The following is a 20,567-nucleotide window of genomic DNA, read 5'->3' on the forward strand; positions in this document are numbered from 1 at the left end:
TAAAATTGACATTGACATTGTTTACCAAATAAAATGGCCAGCATTTATCAGTACAAATGTGGTTCATTTTAATTAGCACAAAGTTCAAAACATCTCTGTTACATTAACAATAAAACATATTTCATTATTTTTTTTAGTTTAACTTTTTTTTATTGACAATTCTCAATCAGAGAGGTATTACAAGTGAGGGAAAGAAAAACCACAACACATTACTTTCACTGTGTAAATAAAATACTGAGGGGTAATTAAACACATTCCTAACTCCCTGAACCATATTGAGATTGAAATAAAGTAAACAACAACAACAAAAAAGGAACAAACAAACCAAAAAGAAAAAAAAACATAATAATAATAATAATAATAATAAATATAGCTGCAAGCAGCAATTAAGGGGCCAAGCACTTTTGGCCAAAAGGTGGCGCTGCTCCAGAAGTTTTTGAGTACTTTCAGGGCATGGGGTTGAAGATGCATACCATTTTTTGTAATGATATGTGAATATGTTGGTAAAATATTGCATTTTTGGCCAAAAATCTAAATGGGCGATGCCTAAAATGGCTGACCTGCGAAAATCAGACATCATTCGGCTCGACATGCTCTGCCGGATGTAATGAGACCAGTTTTTTATTCGTTTCGGACGAAAGTTTGAGACGTTATAAACCAAAAACCAAGTTTTTTGTATCTCCGGACAGGGGGCGGTGCGCAGTGCGCCATGCGCCAAAACTCCGCATATAACCTCAGACCCTAGTTGTCATAACACACACCAAGTTTGGTGTGAATCGGTGAATGTGTTACAGAGATATCGCCTCAAGTCCATTTTCGCAAGTTCTACGTTAAATTTGATCGCAAGTTAAACAAAAACGGTTGGTCTAAACAACTTGGATTCCATAACTTTTGGTTGCCATGGTCTGTAGATCATACATAATAATAATAATAATAATAATAATAATAATAATAATAATAACAAATTAACAAATGACACCTAAGTAGGCCATTAGCGTTAAATGTAAAATATCACACAATTTTTTTTCTTAATACACTCTTAGATAAGTTTGTATCATTCAAAAGCAAGAGGGGGAAAAAGAAGAAAAAAAGACAGATACAGACAGGGTTACATGCAATATGGGATATACAAAGGTTTTTTTTTTTTATACAACAGAAAAGGTTGCCAAGCTGTATAAAAATCTCCCGTTTTGCCATTAATTGTATATCTAATTTTTTCTATTTGAATGAACTGTAACGGGTCATACATCCAATGAAAGTAGTTTGGTGGAGGTTTTCCGGTTTAATAGGATAATTCTTTTAGCAATTATTAAGCAAAAGGCTAATCCATTTGACTGCAAAGATGATAACAGTACAATTGTAGGATTGAGTCCAAACAGTGCCACTAAAGGACATGGTTCAATTTTTAGAAGAAAAATATCAGATATTGATTTAAAGATTGATGTCCAAAAAGAAATGAACTCTGGACAAAGCCAAAGGGTATGGTAGAGAGTCGCTAGAGCTTGTTAGCATGGGATCAATTTAATAGTTTAACTTTTGTCTTATAAATTCTGTGTAATAGTTTAAACTGTATCAGTGAATGGCGAGCACAGATAGAAGTAGTATGTACACGACGAAGAACTTATGACCATTCATCGTCTGAAAAAGCATGGTTGACATCTGATTGCCAGTCTAGCTTTATTTTAGACGAGGATGAAGAATCTGACAATATATTGAATGAGAAAATTGTTTTATGTATGTTGGAAATAGCACCCTTGGAGATTTTTATTTCCAAGATCTGATCAATCTGCTGTTTAAGAGGTGTATGGGGGAAGTGAGAAAATGTATTTCTAATAAATTCACGAGTCTGCAAATACCTAAAGAAGTGAGTTTTTAGTAGCCTGAATTTTTCTAAAAGATAAGGTTACAAAAGTGTTCTCGTGAAAGAGATCATTAATATTTACTAGGGATGTAACGGTATCAGAATTTCACGGTACGATAATACCTCGGGATGAATGGCACGGTACGGTATTTACTGAATAATTTACAGAAAAAAACAAAACTAATAAAAACACTCGAAAAAAGTGGCAAAAGTGTTTATTTACCTTAGCACTGAACATATCAATGACATACAAATTAGCCATCTATCTGTAAGTTTCGAAACAGGAACTTCAATTTTTCAATTTTAATAACAAAAAACTATTAAACCATATAAAACAAATAAAGTTTCAATTTCGTATTGTTGAAAACTCATCACATTCAACATTTAATCACTCACTTAGATAGAGATGGGTTTTTTAAGGAAAATTATCATATAACTATAATCTGGTAAAAGCTGGGATCTCTGGGCATGTCCCCTGCAACAGAAAAAAACCCTCTCATTTGGGACTGAGGTTTCTGGGACAGAGAGATATGATTTAGCCAAGGTTGACAGCAGTGGGTAACGTTGTGCATTGTCTTTCCACCACTTGAGAGGACAAGTCATGAGTGAGATAGAGGTCTCATTGCGGTACAAGTCAATGTCTGCATCAATCTAACAAGTGTGCTGTGTTCTGCAGTCCCCATGACTGCTTTTAGTCGAATTCCCCGACTTATATTTCACCACAGTCTGGCAGTGCCTGCATATCGTTTTATTCTTTGTCTGTCACCTTTTCTCCTTTCTCGTATCTTTTTAGAAAGAAACCGAAATGCTTCCACACATCCGATTTAAAACTCGCTTTAGGTTCGATCATTTCCAGCTCTTTTTCTTCCCCGCTACTAGCAGCACCCTCCATTTCCGCATTACTGGATCTGTAGTGACAACAGACCGCAAAGGATGATGGCCACACCTAGGCTGATGGGAATTGTATTTCCCGCTACCTCCCATTTGCTTCATTCGCCTGAGCAAACTTTTCTCAGAAATATAGTTTTATTGAGTCATCCGCCTATGGTAATATTGAAAAAAATTACTATTGCGGTATGACGGTATTTACAATACTGTTACATCCATCTGATGTAGAAGGCAAAAAAGAAGGATTTTTATATATAGGAGACAAACACGACATTGCCTGAAAAGCGAAATGTTTTCTAAATAGTTTCCAAATTCTTAGGCTACAGGGGGTTAGAAGAAAAACGAGAATATTTAATAGACACATGTTTCATTATTTAATTAAATTAAAACATCTTGTTAGTTTCCCAGTACTGGGTTGCAGCTGAAAGGCCATCATTCGGGATAGTTGGTAGTTCATTCCACTGTGGGGACCCCTGATGAATAAGGGACTAACCTGAAGAAAAATGAATGAATGAAAAACTCTTGTTAATTACGAGTATAATCTACCTTCACTTAATTTTTATATATTTTATTCTACATATATATCATCATCTACATTATTATTTTAATTAGCACAAAGTTCACAATCTATTTATTCAAAAGCAGTCCTAAAATAAACAAGTATTAATCACTTTGATGTGATCTTAACATGTTGCCTTCTAAACTATCTTATGTTTATCTCTTCTCTGCCCATGACCTCTCACTCCCCTTTTTTCTGTTCCTATCCATGCGTTTGCTTCTCTCTGTTAGAGCTGCACGTATTTTCTTCTCTCCTTCCCCTCCCTCGCTCTCTCCGGCTGGCATTTATTTCAAGGATCTGATTCGGGGGGACTGGAATGACAGCCGGAACCGTGACTGTTCACAGTGGGTGGGCGGAGCCAGAGCCGAGTGGGGAGGCTGAAACGGTATAAAAGCCCAAGCTGGTTCATCCCTGTCACTTGCACGCTCTGAACGCACAGAAATACAAGACAGAAGGAACCAAGAAACACTGCTTCTAGAGCTCGATAGAGTCTGTCAAGAAGAACAAGGTTGATCTGGAGAATAGCAAAACCTCTCAGAATCCAACCACCCAAGTCTTGGCATCCAGACAGATGGCTGCACGCCCAATGGAGACAGTGGGTTTCGCTGTTCTACCAGCACACATCTTGGCATCGGCCATGGAGGAGTTTCCTCAGCAGCTCCCCGTCCCCAAGTGCCTCGCTCGGGGTCGAAACCGTCCAAGGCGGCCTAGAGATGCCCGCTTCAAAACCCAGCCGGTCACTTTTGCAGAGATAGCAGAAGTGGAGGAGGAAGGAGCTTCGCCTCTGGAGGAAGAAAGAGCGAGACGGTCCTTCCTTCAGTCGCTGGAGAGTCTGAGGAGAAGCACACAGACCTTACAGCATGCAGGATCTACACAGAGCTGCCGCACTACTTCTGCACAAGCCAGTCTGGACTCCAGTGACTCAGATTCAACACCCTGAGAGCCAAAAGGAGGAGGACGGGACTGTAATTCAATGTATTTCGCACATATCTTCCTGTTAAATTCCTCATTCACATTCATTAACCTGTTGTAGTTGCCTATTCTACATGGGCAGAGTAACACTTGTGCTCTTCTTTTGCAAGAGGAGAGTTGTAGCATGCTGGAGGATTTCAGAAACTGCTTACTTAAATGCTTGCGCAAATTCCTTTTGTTTTTCAGTATCGTATGAGACTCGAGGTCTCATTTATAACAAACTTGACAAGAAAATGAGGACGTACTGGGTCCGATTCCATTTCAATATCTCTTGTGCCTGCTTATGATTGCACAGACGAATAGGTTTTCCACTGCTGGGCAGAATGTATAATATGTATAATGTCATATTTTATTGTAATTCAGTGCTGAGCTCACGAGCTCTGATGCATAGCAGTGTGTTTTTACAGACAAGGTTTTAAACCCTGATGTCCAAATCTGCCAGACTGCTGAATTTACTATTGAACTCAGTGATGAGGAGCAAATTATTGTGCTTTTACAAATGTATCTTATATTTATTTTGTTATAACATAGTGATTTTAGAGGATTGCTCTGTTGACACTGTGGACTTGTAAAGTCACTATCACTGTATGTCCGAAAATAAGGCTTTATACTTCGATTTGACTTTAATATCTTTGTTAATGTTTCATACTTTCTTTTGTAGTTATTAAAATAAAGTTTATAACATTGGATTGATTGTCTTGTTTGTCTTTCTTTAGACATTATTGAGTGTAGATGCTGTTATGGAAATATGTAATTGTGCTGAAAGTGTGGCAAAAATGCCCAAATTTGAAAAGAGTAATGACAGAACATTGGGTAACACTTTACATCAAAGATGTGTTTGTAAACTTTTATTATGAAACTTTTATAATCATAATATGACATGAATATGAATGTGATTTAATGCTTGTTATCAGTGGTGTAGTCCTAAAAAAAAGGTGGTGTACTACTTCCCACTTAATCCCAATTTTAAAAGTAGGCAAAGAAACGATGACAGTCAATGTTTCCTCGATTCATTAGCTCTCTCTCTCTCTCTCTCTCTCTCTCTCTCTCTCTCTCTATATATATATATATATATATATATATATATATATATATATATATATATATATATATATATATATATATGCAGATTTTCCAACAATCTATCGATAAACACACCTTGTGCTCACAGCTGTGTTTGCTGACTAAATGAAAAACGAGTTGAAAACAGAGGAGCGGAAGTCTGCCGCCGTTTTTTTATCAAATTTAAATGTGACTGAGGCGGTTATTTAGTTATGTACAGTTCATGAGGTAATCGCAATTGTTTTAAGGGGGCCGAATGGAAAATATAGAAGTGCTAAAGTGGCACCCATGCTGTTTTTTAATTTTACTTGAAAGTTTCAGCGACATATCATTCAGTTGATTTGTTGTGATCTTCGAAAAACTCTCACGAAATGCTTTCAAGGCTGCTGCGGTCGTCAGGGGGTGGAAAATGGCGCAAATTAACGTTAAACAAATGCACCAATTGCAACAAATTAAGATGCAAATTAAAAAATACATTTGGTAGACAGTTAAAGGACACGCGAAGGCACAAAAATCAACAAAACAAGTGAGTATACCGAGGGTATACGCAGGTATTGATCCTCAGAAGTGGAAATACCCAAACAGCTCATGGAAAAAAGTAGGCATACTGAGTATATGTGCGTATAGCAAGGACTACACCACTGCTTGTTATGACAACTGTCCCAGTGTCATTCACTTACTGTATGTCAATTTAAATGCAAAGATGTCATTGTTTGACATGTCTTTGTCATAAAATAAACTTGACGTTATCAAGACAACATAACCTGCCATTAGCGGTGTAAAGTAACCAATTACAAATACTCAAATTACTGTAATTGAGTAGTTTTTCTTAAGTAGTTTTATAAATGAGTACTTGTACTCTCACTTGAGTACATTTTTAGTGCAGTATCTGTACTTTTACTCCACTACTTTCCTTCAACCTGTAGTCACTACTTCTTGTCTATGGGGATTAGCTGAGTTGTCTTTTGATTCTTGACCAATCAAATTGCACACAGAAGGTAAATCGCATCATATTGAACTACCTCAAAACATGGGCAATTTATAATTGCAGCAAACTGTTTGGAAGCATTAAAAGTGTCCAAGAAGATGTCCGAAATCGTTACTCGTCAATCGTTAAGATGATGGATTTTTACTGTATGATGACCGAAATGGCCTTAAACACCCAGGAGGCAAAAGATTTCAACATGATGTCAGATTGATGTTGTACTCCAACGTCATGGGGACGTTGCATTTTGTTTGAAAATGAAACAGAACTCAAATGTTGACGTCAGAACTCAACGTCAGGCCAACATCAATGTCCAACCTAAAATCAACCAAACATCATTCATTTTCTTGTTGGCTCAGTCCATTTTTCAATACGGGGTCGCCACCGCGGAATGAACCACCAATTTATCCAGCAAGTTTTTACGCAGCGTATGCCCTTCCAGCTGCAACTCATCTCTGGGAAACATTCACACACACACTCATATACTACAGACAGTTTAGCCTACCTAATTCACCTGTACCACATGTCTTTGGACTGTGGGGGAAACCGGAGCACACCCACGCGAAGGCAGGGAGGACATGCAAACTCCACACAAAAACAACTGAGCCGAGGTTCGAACCAGCGACCTTCTTGCTGTGAGGCGACAGCACTACCTACTGCGCCACTGCCTCGCCATATCAACCAAACATCAACCTCTAATGATGTTACAGCTTGACGTTGTGTGGACGTTAACCAAAATTTATATTAGTATGACAACAACCCAAAATTTAACCTATATCTAAGTAATTAGCCGTCATTATTGGACATCAAAATAACTGTCCTTAGATGCTGGCTAAACATTGAATTTTGGTCACTTGACATCACAGCCTAAATCTAACCTAATATTAACTTCTTATGACGTTGTGTGCTTGCTGGGCAATATCTAAATGCACTACAGAATGTTACGTTTGCACACTTCTACAGATTACATGTAAATGCATCAGCTTTTTACAGTGTGATACTCACTACTCACTACTCTTGTGTACTTTTGAAAGGGCTACTTTTTACTTCTACTTTGAGTAATATTTACAACAGGTACTTTTACTCTAATCGCACTACATTTTTAGGCAAGTAATGATACTTTTACTTGAGTATGATTTTTCAGTACTCTTTCCACCACCGCCTGCTATAAATCTGTGACAAACTCGACTGTTATGAGGCCATTGCAATTGGAAAAGACATAAAACAGAAGATTTGCTCATATTTTTTATGTTGGCTTTGTCCCTTTTCTAGATGCTCTGATAAAGAAATTGGAATTAAAGTGAAAACCAAAGTTTGGTTTTGACTGTGTATTAAGTTCTGTTAAAGGGTCCTATTTAGCCTATGCTTGGGCATAAATAAATAAAAAACATCTATAAGATAAGATATACACAGTTAGGTCCATAAATATTAGGACATTGACACAATTTTTACATTTTTGGCTCTATACACAAACACAATGGATTTGAAATGACATCTTGGTTGTTTCATTTCAAATCCATTGTGTTTTTGTATAGAGCCAAAAATGTAAAAATTGGGTCAATGTCTTAATATTTACGGACCTAACTGTGTATATCTTATCTTATAGATGTTTTTTTTTATGCCCAAGCATAGGCTAAATAGGACCCTTTAACATCCAAATCAGGTGACCGCTGTAGGAATTACAACAGTGTGGCTCCCACTAGTTAAGGGTCCAAATATAATTGGACAAAATATTAATCATAAATCAAACTTTCACTTTTTAATACTTGGTTGCAAATCCTTTGCAGTCCATTACAGCCTGAAGTCTGGATCACATATACATCAGGGTTTCATTCCTGGTGGTGCTCTGCCAGGCCTCTACCACAACTGTCTTCAATTTCTGTTTGTTCTTGGGTCATTTTCCAATCAGTTTTGTTTTCAGCAAGTGACATGCATGTTCAATCAGATTCAGTTCAGGTGAATGACTTGGCCTTTGCATCACATTCCACTTCTTTCCCTTCAAAAACGCTTTGGTTGCTTTAGCAGTATGCTTTGGGTCATTCTTCATCTGCTCTGTGAAACACACTCCAATAAGTTCTAAAGCATTTTGGCTTACTATGAGCAGAAAATATTGCCTGAAACACTTCAGAACTCATCCTGCTGCTTTTGTCAGCAGTCTCATCATCAATAAATACAAGAGAACCAGTTCCGTTAACAGCTATACATTCGCAGCCCATGTCACTGCTACCACTATGCTTCACTGCTTAGGACATGAGCAGTTCCTTCCCTTCTCCATAGTCTTCTCTTCCCATCACTCTGGTACAAGTTGACTTGGATCTCATCAGTCCATAGAATGTTGTTCCAGAACTGTGAAGGCTTTTTAAAAACTCTAATCTGACCTTCTTGTTTTTGAGGCTCATCAATGGTTTAGATCTTGTGGTGAACCCTCTGTATTCACTCTGGTGTAGTCTTCTCTTGACTGTTGACTTTGACACACATACACCTACCTCCTGGAGATTGTTTTTGATCCGGCCAACTGTTGTGAAGGGTTTTTCCTTCACCAGGGAAAGAATCCTTCGGTCTACAGTTGAAGTCAGACTTGTTAGCCCCCCTGAATTATTAGCCCTCTTGTTTATTTTTTTCCCCCAATTTCTGTTTAACGGAGTGAAGATTGTTTCAACACATTTCTAAACATAGTAGTTTTAATAACGCATTCCTAATAAATGATTTATTTTATCTTTGCCATGATGACAGTAAATAATATTTGACTGGATATTTTTCAAGACACTTTTATACAGCTTAAAGTGACATTTAAAAGCTTAACTAGGTTAATTAGGTTAACTTAGGGTAATTAGGCAAGTTATTGAAAAAATAGAGCTTAAAGGGGCTAATAATTTTTTCGAGTAAGACTTAATCCAGAAGAAAAAATATTATCAGACATACTGTGAAACCTAGGCAGCATCATCGACCAGCAGGGTGGAACTGATAAAGACGTTAAGGCAAGAATCGGCAAAGCAAGAGCTGCTTTCATCCAGCTTAAGAACATTTGGGCTTCGAAAGAACTTACCATGACCACGAAGATCCGCCTGTTTAACTCTAATGTGAAATCAGTATTGTTGTACGGGGTAGAGACCTGGAGAATAACCAAAGCTTCCACCCGCAAGATCCAAACATTCGTCAACACCTGTCTCAGAAAGGTTCTGCACATTCGCTGGCCTGACACGATCAGTAACACCGACCTATGGAGAAGGACCTGTCAACCTCCGATAGAAACAGAAATCTGGAAGCGAAGATGGGGTTGGATAGGGCACACCCTACGCAAACCACCAACTAGCACCACCAGACAGGCTCTCAGATGGAACCCCCAACGGGAAGCGGGAGAGAGGCCGTCCAAGAAACATCTGGCGACGCGACCTCGACGCAGACATCACAAGGATGGGTTACACCTGGGGACAAGTAGAAAGAATGGCCCAGGACAGGAACCTCTGGAGATCTACCTTTGGCGGCCCATGCCCCGGAAGGGGTGGAGGGCATAAGTAAGTATACTGTGAAAATATCCCTGCTCTGTTAAATATCACTCCGTCTTCATATGTGTATATATATATATATATATATATATATATATATATATATATATATATATATATATATATATATATATATATATATTGTTGGAATTTATAATCAATTCCATGCGTGTTCAATACAAACTCAGGAGGCAGAGATCAATTAAAAAAATATTAGTAATTTATTAAATACAAATGAATAATTCGATTAGGGCCCTGGGTCGCACAAATGTGTCCTAATGCTATCCAACAGAACACACCAGGCGCTCATCGAGTGTTTTCTTAAGTTTAGAGACCCAGTTTATATACACAGAAGAAGGAGAAGGCAGGTTGTCAGCTTTTCTGCACCATCTCTAGTTGCTCTTTTCTGCGCGGAAGAACTGGACCAGTTAAATGCACATGCTTAGAGACCTCTATAGGCTCCAACATGCTTTCATAAATGGTTACACAGGAAAACAGGCGAGAGACGCATGTTATTTTTATTGTTTCGGCTGCATGTTTCTTGTCCAAGATAGCTCTTTCTGCAAAATGCCTCATTAGTATGCAAAATACATCTCCTCAAACGCCAGTTTCGGTTAGCATTATAATTTGACAGAGCATACAAAATATAGTATGGAATATTAAAATATATGTAATAAAGAATGACGGTAAGGTAAATGATTTTACATCTCTTTAGGCAAAGCCTACACAACAAACTACATTCACTTCTGAGAAATGAGAAAAAAAACGAATTATGTTTTCTACTATATATATATATATATATATATATATATATATATATATATATATATATATATATATATATATACATATAAACAAAAGAATGTCTTAATGTACAACAATCGTTGTTTTCCAGGGTTTTCCAGTAAATCGGCCCGAATCCCGCCTATAGAAATTTTAACTGTTTGAGGGTGGTGTGAGGTAAAATAATAATGTTGCAGCTGTAATTTGCTTTGTGGTGTCTGTGCATATAGTTGAGAATACTTTTGACCAATATTCTCTCATCATGATCTTGGGCCAGGCTGCATCCTGAGCAGATGCTGTGGTGGTCATGAAGGAGTGGAGAGCATGTGACCGATTCCTCACCTACTCACACCTGCAGCTTTTCTACAATGGACGTCCACTGTTCTCCAGCCTCCGGCGCCTAGACTGCACCTCTGCGCAAGACGTTTGGCCAGGGGAGAAATGGTCTTGCACAACTGAGCCCGATTTTTCTCAAGGTTTTTTTTTTTTCTTCACTTTCGTCAATTTTTGAAGTTTGTTCCTCGCCACTGGCTTGCTTGGCTTGAGACTTGTAGAGCTGCGCATCGATGGATTTGCTTTTTAGTGTTTAGACTTTCAGCAGTGAAAATGAACCCCACTGAACTAAACTGAACTTCAACTCTAAAACCTGGACTGATACAGTTTCAATACTAGAGCTTCTATGTTAAGCTGCGTCGACACAATCTACGTTTTAAAAACGCTATAGAAATAAACACGAATTGAATTGAATATTTCGATTTTTAAATATGTGTAAGAGCACATATTTTGTTGTTTAAACATCTTGGTATCTATCATGTTAGTTGATGTATATGACGACTTATGCACTGCACTGCTCTAGAGAGCTAAGCCTAAGGACACCAATCAATCACAACACAGTTTTTTCGAAAGGCAAGCCTTCATGAAACCCAGAACAAAACGAGACGTTGTCCCTGGCTGAGGGAGAAAGGAATTATAATAATATAGACAATAATGCATTTTCAAACCACCAAGCATGAAAGAATGTTCTGGTACAGCCTAAAAACAACATCAACCCTTTAAAATGAGTAAAACAGGACCCCCTTATATTTGTATGGCATCTTTCACTAGTGATCGCCCATTATCACAGATGACAGCATGTGTTTACATTTTGTCCAACAACAAAAACACGTTTCATCTCTCTCTCTGGACCTCCTCGATGTCTGATATCTATCAGCCAATACAGATGGCATGTAAAAATAGCATCTCTCTCTGACTCGCCTTCTGATCTGGTTACATTGTAAAAAATTAGGCCTCTCCGTGCCACTGGGGATTCTGCAGTGTTGTGAAAGACTATGACACTAAAACACTGAGTTTATTTGTGTTTTGAGGATTACTCTTTTACCCACTGAGCCAGCCTGCTTCATAGTTTCTGACTTGGCAGACAATGCTTCGGCTGATTATGATTAATAAGTATATGTTTTTGTTCATTATTTTCATTTAATTTTTCTGATGCGCCACAATAGTGACGGATTTAACGTAGTTTTCCGTTCTCTTTTACTATTGGCCAGACAAACATATGGCCCTGCCCCCAAACTCAAGTGTGTTTACATACACTCTCTTCAGTTGGGCTAAACAATTTGATTGACTATTATGAGGTAATTGCTGTAAAATGTCTGTGTTGCAATTGTGCATACATCATCTCGCAATTTTGACTGACTGCTTGCCTGTATATGCCATTCAATGACTCTCGGTGTGTCATTACCCTTTGATTTGCATTAAAAAGCCCATATTATACATGAAATAGGGTCATATCTTGGTTGTAAGGGTCTCCAACAACAGTCTAATATGCATGCTAGGTCAAAAAACACTTTCATGGTCTTATAATCTGCATTTATTTTTACCTAATTATCCCAGCGACTCCCGTATGAATCGTCCAGTGATTCATTTGTTAGCTAATCTGCACTGATTGGACCGATGACAGTCTGATGCGATTGGTCGACTGCCTTCAGTCAGAGTGTGAAATGCCCAACAGCTAATCAGCAATATAAAAGTAATCACAGTTCATACATGCTCGATAGTGTAGGCGTGGATTTTAGCTGCCAGTGGGTGAATGTAAATACAGACGATGGACTTGGAAATACCGACGACTAACTATTTTATTGAGCAAAAACTCCAAAAACAGTTGAGGAGATCTTCTAGCTTGTCTCACTCTGCTCTTTTCACAGACACACACACACACACATTGCCCTCGTCCTTCACACACACACACAAACACTTAACCCTGCTCCGGATGACAATGCGCGCGCGCACACACAAACACCTCCGGTCGACAGCGTGCGCACACAGACACACACACTACCCTCCTCCACGGAGCTCCGTAAACAAAGCAGCACGAGTCGCGTTTTTAACGTGGCTTTGCACCCGATATTAGAATATAGCGAGTTAACCTCATACAGTACACGCGGTTACAAGTAACAAATCACAACTAAATACATTTGCAAGCTAGAGTCAACGAGGCAACTTTAATCGTACGTACTTACACTTGAGAAATGGAGGAAGAAACCCATCCTGACATGTGTGCATCAGTAAGTTACTCTATACTGATCCTTCCTTTAACAAACGCTGATGAAGTATTCTTTGTAGCATGTAGTTTCCAGAAGTTTCCAGTAGTTTCCAACTGCTTGGGTATAATGCTGAGGTTTCATCTTTGGGTAGAGACTCAATAATATCCATCTGCAGTGTGACTTCAATCGACCGGCATGTTTGTGTGTGTTTGTGGGTGTGTGTGTCTGGGTTTCTGTGTTAGAGGGCGGGGCCGCAGGTTTCAAATCTCCCGGGTTTGCGCGTGCACGTGAATAACTTGGTTTCGTTAGTACGTCATGGCGAAACACCTAATGACTCCCCTGCTGTAAAATCCAGCTTAAACCAGCCTAGGCTGGTTGGCTGGTTTTAGCTGGTCGACCAGGCTGGTTTTAGAGGGGTTTTGGCCATTTCCAGGCTGGTTTCCAGCCACTTCCAGCCTGGTCTTAGCTGGTCAGGCTGGGAGATGACCAGCTAAAACAAGCTTGACCAGCCTAGCCAGGCTGGGAGCCCAGCCAAAACCAGCTATGTCCAGCTTAAACCAGGCTGGTCAAGCTGGTTTTAGCTGGATTTAGCTGGTCATTTTCCAGCCTGACCAGCTAAGACCAGGCTGGAAATAGCTGGAAACCAGCCTGGAAATGGCCAAAACCCCTCTAAAACCAGCCTGGTTGACCAGCTAAAACCAGCCAACCAGCCTAGGCTGGTTTAAGTTGGATTTTTCAGCAGGGTCGTTATCAAGGCGACTCGTTTGAAGCACAATGAGTCGACTCTTTTATAGATGAATCAACAGTTTTAAACACTGTACACTAACAGATTTAAGCCTTAGCTGGTTACTTCACTTAACTTAGAGCTGTGTTACAAACTACATGGAAGGGCATTTTTAATGCCCATAAAATGCCCATAATATGGGCTCTTTAAGTGAATCATCCAGGACCACGTTTTCACCTTCTGAAGAAATGAAATTCACTTGCATCTCCGATGGCCTGCAGGTTGAGCAAATTATCAACAGATTTTCATTTCTGGGTGAACCTAGGAAATATCCTTGTTCATCTCCCCTGTCTGCAGCCGAAGAGCCTCAGTAACCTACTTTGCGTGGAGTGGTTGCCGTGGTGATTGTGAGGTCAATGAAATATGATGTTTTGAAATTGCTGGCAAAACAAACTTTGTTCATTTCCAACCAGACTGTCTCGTCTCCTCCTACTCGTTCTCTCTCTCCCTTAATTAATCTATTCACATTTCAGCCTTGCTGCTTTCAACAAAGCAAAATACCCCCTTTATGCAGTGCATATTTATTTCATCATTCTATAAACGTTCAAATATAAACGTGACACTGCAGATTTATCCGAATTTTGGAGTGCAACACGGTGAGTAATGTGCGCTGAACAAAACAGCCTTCAATTAAAAACATCATGTTCCCAGCAGGCATGTGGACTGGGCCCACGGTTCTTGGTTATATAACCGTTTGTTCTTATCGTGTATTCCTTGTCGATAGGAGATCTGACGAGTCAAGGAAACCATCAGGAATAATAGACTCCTTCTAAGACTATTAAATTAGCACAACTGATTTGAACACATCCTCTTTGTGTTTATGTCTTCAGAGCACAAAAATATGTAGGCCATCATTTTCTACGATGGCACTGTTGACCCGGCTAAAATAATTGAAGTGAGTGGGCTCGAAACGTGACTGAATCATTCGATGAAAAACACTGACTCATGTTTACAGAGCAGCATTTATTAAATGGATTGCAAGTGACAAGCTGAGCTGATGGGTATGAAAGATTAAATCCTCAGGGATATTTGACTGTTTGCTCAATATGACTTTTAACAGAAGATTGTTTGCCAAACGATAGAAACAACAGGTCTTTTACACTGATTTTAATATGTATTCACCTCAATTTGGCTTTTTGTTCTTCTTTGCAACACTAATCTATTCCAGAATCTCTGGTATTAATCTCGAAATGCATTGGTTTGCTGAATCTCTGACCTACATTCTCATGAGGCAGAACCCTTTTGGGCTTTGGGTCGGAACCAAAAAGCACATAACTGGAAGCACTGGGTTGCCCTTGTTTCTCCAGTGTCTGTTTTTCTCGTTGAGCTGATGGTGATAAGTCTTGAAATGACTGAATGAGTCCAGGGTAGCCTATTTACACACATTTCCTCAAAGCATCAATGAAGGCGTTTGGCGAATGAGGACATGCATATAATTATTAATATATGGGTCAGCAGATCAATGCTGTGAGTGTGATGCATGGTTCTATATCAGGGTCGGAAATTAAAGAGGGATGGTGGCAAAAATGACCTACATATTTAAGAAAAGGTGGCAAAACACAGGTGAGATTTTTTTTGCATTCTCAGTATTACAATCTACAACCAGAGCTATGCTGACAACACTCAGATCTACTTAATTCTACTGCCTATTGACCTAAGCCCCATTGACACCCTCTGCCAATGCATTGATGAAATTAACATTCGGATGTGGCAAAACTTTCTTCAGTTAAACAAAGAGAAGTTGAAGAAAACTGCATTTGGGAACAGAGATTAGGTTCTCAAGGAGAATGCCTACCTTGGCTCTAAGGCCCCATTTACACTCGTGCGTTTTAGTTTTAAAACAGCGTTTTAGATCTAAAACGATCCGCATCCACACTAGCATTTCACCTAGCGTTTCTGAGCATATCTATGTCCACACTATGCTACCAAAAACGTATATCACGTGACCATTCGCGCACTCTGGGCATGCGCGTTCTTGTATAAACAGGAAGCATGTGTCTCGCTCGGCATTTGGTTTATTGTTAGTCAACAAACGCCGGTTGAACAATGAACGCGATGACAAAGAAAGCAAGAGAGGTATTTTTGTGGACAGATGACAAGGTTGAGTTGTTACTAAACGCAACAAATGAATAACTGCACAATGGTGCCTAAAACAGACAATAGTGCAAACAACACTCCCATTTCTGTGCCCATGTTGTTTACAGTAAAGGCTGGTCTGCTGTCTTCCGGTAGCGTTAAAGCCATGTGTTATAGTCATGTGATAGGGGCTTGACAAATAAGGGAAGGATACGCAATGACACAAAATCCCCAATCAGGTAGCGAATGTCTGCAGCCCCGCCTCCGTTTTTTATGTCTCTGTTTTCCCCATAGACCAGGGGTGTCCAAACTCGGTCCTGGAGGGCCAGTGTCCTGCAGATTTTAGCTCCAACTTTGGACAGTTGGACGAGTTTGGACATGCCTGCCATAGACTGTAAAATATATGGACGTAGTATCCGTGATGTCACCCATAGGTTTCTAAAGAGCGCAAAAGAAGCCACAAGTAGGCGCGGCCAACCTTCGCCATTTTGTTCGCGCATCATCACACCCACGGCGGGATACCAAACAAGGGCAAAGAGGCGGAGAGTGGGCGGAGCTACAGACACCTGCTGTCATTTAGCTTGGACCTGGTTCAGACACACTTTACTTTGGGAGAACGCTTAATACTTTATCACCTGTGACTCGTTTGTATTCTGACCACTTGTGCTTGGTTGTTCACTATATCAATAAAGCGTTTAGACTTTTAAAAACCCTGCTGTAACACATTGAGCCACTAAACATTGTTCTTATGACGTTTTTCAACAGGAGGAAAACGTGAATTACTTCCAAACACTTCAGATCATAGTCTGTGTTAGTTAATGTAAGACTATTGATGAAATCCAGCATAACACTGTATGATAACGCTTCACATGACGGTTCTAGAGCCTACAGCTAATCAATCTGACAGATTCTGAAGTGCATTACAGCTCTAATTATAAATATAAATGATAAATGATCTTAAATAATACAAATACATGTATAGAGATGGTATACAAGTATATAACTTTACTTACATGGGAAACGGAGGCCACGTGAATGGTTTGTGAGCACAATTAAGTGCACTCAGCATGCCATGCCATCTAATAATTGTAGGAAACAAGTCCAAAAGGCAGCTGACTGTGTAAAGCCACATCAAACAACACAGAAATACGATAAATATGCCGAGATCAGTGGCTAATCTGCAGGATTCAGCTGAGGTGACATGATGGCGACCAACAAGACCTAGCTGTCACTCAAGTGGCCACTCCCTTAATTATGCAAACTTAATATAACTTAATATAAAGGAAACGGATGAGTTATAAAAAAATTCACCCCCCTCACAGTTGTTATGAAGGGTAATATTAGCTGTATTAACCAAAATCTGTTTTTGTACCAGGCTGCAAACACCTTTTTTTTCTGCTGTAAAGTTGGCCATTCTAACAGTGGACTCAATTGAAATTTGCTCTGTTTTGGAGCCAGGAGCGGCCAGGACTAGCCGAATTTCGGATGAATTGCAGTTTTAGTTACTTCCGTATTGGCTTCCTGAGGGAGAGCGGGAGGTGGCCGCTTGGTTTTCCCCCATCCACACTGAGATGGAGCAGCAGCGTTTTAGAATGAAAACAGCCTCTCCAGCGTTTACAAAACGCTCTGTTTTTCGGCGCTCAAAAACTCTGGCGTAGTGTAGATGGATAATAATGAAAAATAAAAATTATCATTATAATAACAAATAATTATTACAACATGAAGGGCAGTAATCAGTGATAATGACTTTTTGTCATTGCAATTAATCCCTAAAATGAGTTCTTATCCAACTGGGATTTTATTTATTTATTGTTTGTTATTGGTATAATATTGATTGACTAAAATAATTTAAGTGTTTGACTTAAACGACAACACAGAAACAAATGACACATTTTTAAAAAGTGTCCCTAAAAAGCCTGAATGCCTTCCCTAGGTAGGCATCCAGGTGGCATCCAAAACTGATTCCCAAGCCATCTCAGCTGACTTCTCTCGATGTGGAGGAGCAGCGGCTCTACTCCGAGCTCCTCCCATGCAGGTGACAAAGCTCCTTACCCTATCTATAAGGGTGCGCCCTGCCACCCTGTGAAGGAAACTCATTTCGGCAACTCATAATCATAGGTGCGAGAATAGGAACATAGATTGACCAGTAAATCGAGAGCTTTGACTTTTGGCTCAGCTCCTTCTGTTCAGACAACTGACCAGTACATCGACCGCATTATTACTGCAGTCAATGCCCCCTTCCCTCACTCGTGAACAAAACCTCAAACTACTTTAACTCCTCCCCCTGGGGTATTCCTCCAACCTGGAGATGGTAAACTACCTTTTTCTGGTGGAGAACCATCACATCATGCTCCTTCTACTTATGCTCTGGATAGTTGCAATGAGGTTTTCAGTCTCATCAGGTTTTTCTAACATCTCTGAAATGAATTTTAAATTGAAAATGTTTATCAAAAACCATCTCGTGTCCCTGATTATGACTAGGAACTTATCTGGGCCTCCTTTTAATGCGCTGCTGACATTTCCATGTTGTGTACTGACACAGCGATAACCTAGTTTGAGAGTTTTGTATGTGCCAAAGCAAACACATCTGCTCTCCAGTGGCTTGCTAGGATGTGTCGTTCCTATTTTATCCTGCCCTTTACCCTGTAAGTAACTGGCCAGAACAGGGGAAAAATTTGTGCCTCACTGAAAATGATCAAATCTGGAATCTCTGAACTACTTAAGGATAATTCGTTTAAATGTTTGACTAAATGATCAAACGTTTATATCATGCTCGTAAATATAAAAAGGGAGTTTGCTGTTATTCTGAAGATTTTATGAAATTGTATGTCTCCAAATTTGTTTTTGTGGATGGAGAATCATTAAAAGCAATCCATTATTGTACATTTTTAAACAAAGTATCTAGGTTAACCAGTTATTCTCTGCTGTTATATTTGAGAAATTCAAGAGATGGTTTTGATATTGCTCATTTTTTATTATAATCGCACTTTTAGAACGCAGAACATACAAGGGCAATAATAGCATTATATTGACATCAAAATAAATACAATATAAAAAGAAAAGAAAAAATTACAATTATTCATTCATTCATTCATTCATTCATTTTCTTGTTGGCTTAGTCCCTTTATTAATCTGGGGTTGCCACTGTGGAATGAACCGCCAACTTACCCAGCATGTTATTACGCAGCGGATGCCCTTCCAGCCGCAACCCATCTCTGGGAAAAATTACAATTATTCAAAGATGAACTTTAAGGCTTAAAGATAATTAACAGTTCCTTTTGCTTTTTTTTGCTTTTATCATACATAGGTAATGACCTTTATCTATTTTAAAGTGAGTAAAATTCATTTTTTTTCACTGCCCATTAACATTTATTAATAAAAAAAATTCCATAAATTATGAGCAAATTAACAATACACCAAATTTGAAGTTAACTGTATTCTCGTAAAAACTTATTTTTTTGAACTCCAATGCAATATTTTTTAACTCTGCCTAACTCGTGTTGTAAAGTACTTGAGTAAATGGACTTCGTTACTTTACTTAAGTATATATATATGTACTTTTTTCAGCACACTTCTAAACATATATATATATATATATATATATATATATATATATATATATATATATATATATATATATATATATATATATATATATATATATATATATATATATATATATATATTTCTTCTTAAAAGTCTTGTTCCAGTTGACATCTTATAATTGTGATCTCTAAAAACCAATGGCTGAAGTAACACTGAAAATCCGATCCAATTCAATCCTTCCAATTTAAGACTAAATTCTAAATTTGTATTTTGAACTATTTTATTTTCTAATAATTTTCTAAGCTCGGAGGGAATACCATTAATTACCACCATATACTCTTTGACAGGTACAGTTGAAGTCAGAATTTTTAGCCCCCCTGAATTATTAGCCCCCTTGTTTATTTTTTCCCCAATTTCTCTTTAACGGAGAAAATACTTTTTTCAGCACACTTCTAAACATAAGAAAATAATTCATTTCTAATAACTGATTTATTTGATCTTTGCCATGATGACAGTGAATAATATTTGACTAGATATTTTTCAAGACACTTTTATACAGCTTAAAGTGACATTTAAAGGCTTAACTAGGTTAATAAGGTTAAGCAGGTTAGAGTAATTAGGCAAGTTATTGTATACCGATGGTTTGTTTTGTAGACTATCGAAAAAATAGATAGCTTAAAGGGGCTAATAATTTTAACTTTAAAATTGTTTTTAAAAACTAAAAACTGCTTTTATTCTAGCCAAACTAAAGGAAATAAGACTTTCTTCAGAAGAAAAAAAAACATTATCAGACATGCTGTGAACATTTCCTTACTCAATTAAACATAATTTGGGAAATATTTTAAAAACGAAAAAAAAATAAAATAGTTTCAAAGGCGGGCTAATAATTCTGACTTCATATAAAGGGACAATTTTTCTAGAAACTCTAAATACGTAAGCAAATGACCATTTGATGTTGCTATTTTGATGTGGAATACAAAGTCACCATCTAGAAAAAAGTAAACC

General features: G+C 38.4%; 2 protein-coding genes across 4 annotated transcripts in view; both read left to right on the plus strand.

Annotated features, from left to right (window-relative positions):
* alkbh3 (alkB homolog 3, alpha-ketoglutarate dependent dioxygenase) overlaps nucleotides 1-4,969 on the plus strand; it is a 63,696-nt gene extending 58,727 nt beyond the window's left edge. For all 3 annotated transcript variants that reach the window (XR_015525865.1, XM_087311207.1, XM_087311206.1), the window contains one exon: nucleotides 3,539-4,969. The gene's annotated coding sequence lies outside the window, so the exon portion shown is untranslated. The remainder of the gene's footprint in view (nucleotides 1-3,538) is intronic.
* Nucleotides 3,721-4,969, plus strand: si:ch1073-281m9.1. Its single transcript, NM_001386663.1, is given in 1 exon segment — nucleotides 3,721-4,969. A coding segment is annotated over 1 exon segment (369 nt). The 5' UTR covers nucleotides 3,721-3,879; the 3' UTR covers nucleotides 4,249-4,969.
* Nucleotides 4,970-20,567: the final 15,598 nt, after the last annotated feature.

This window comes from Danio rerio, chromosome 25, assembly GCF_052040795.2.
Source record: "Danio rerio strain M-AB ecotype USA chromosome 25, GRCz13ab, whole genome shotgun sequence".
Taxonomy (NCBI): domain Eukaryota; kingdom Metazoa; phylum Chordata; class Actinopteri; order Cypriniformes; family Danionidae; genus Danio; species Danio rerio.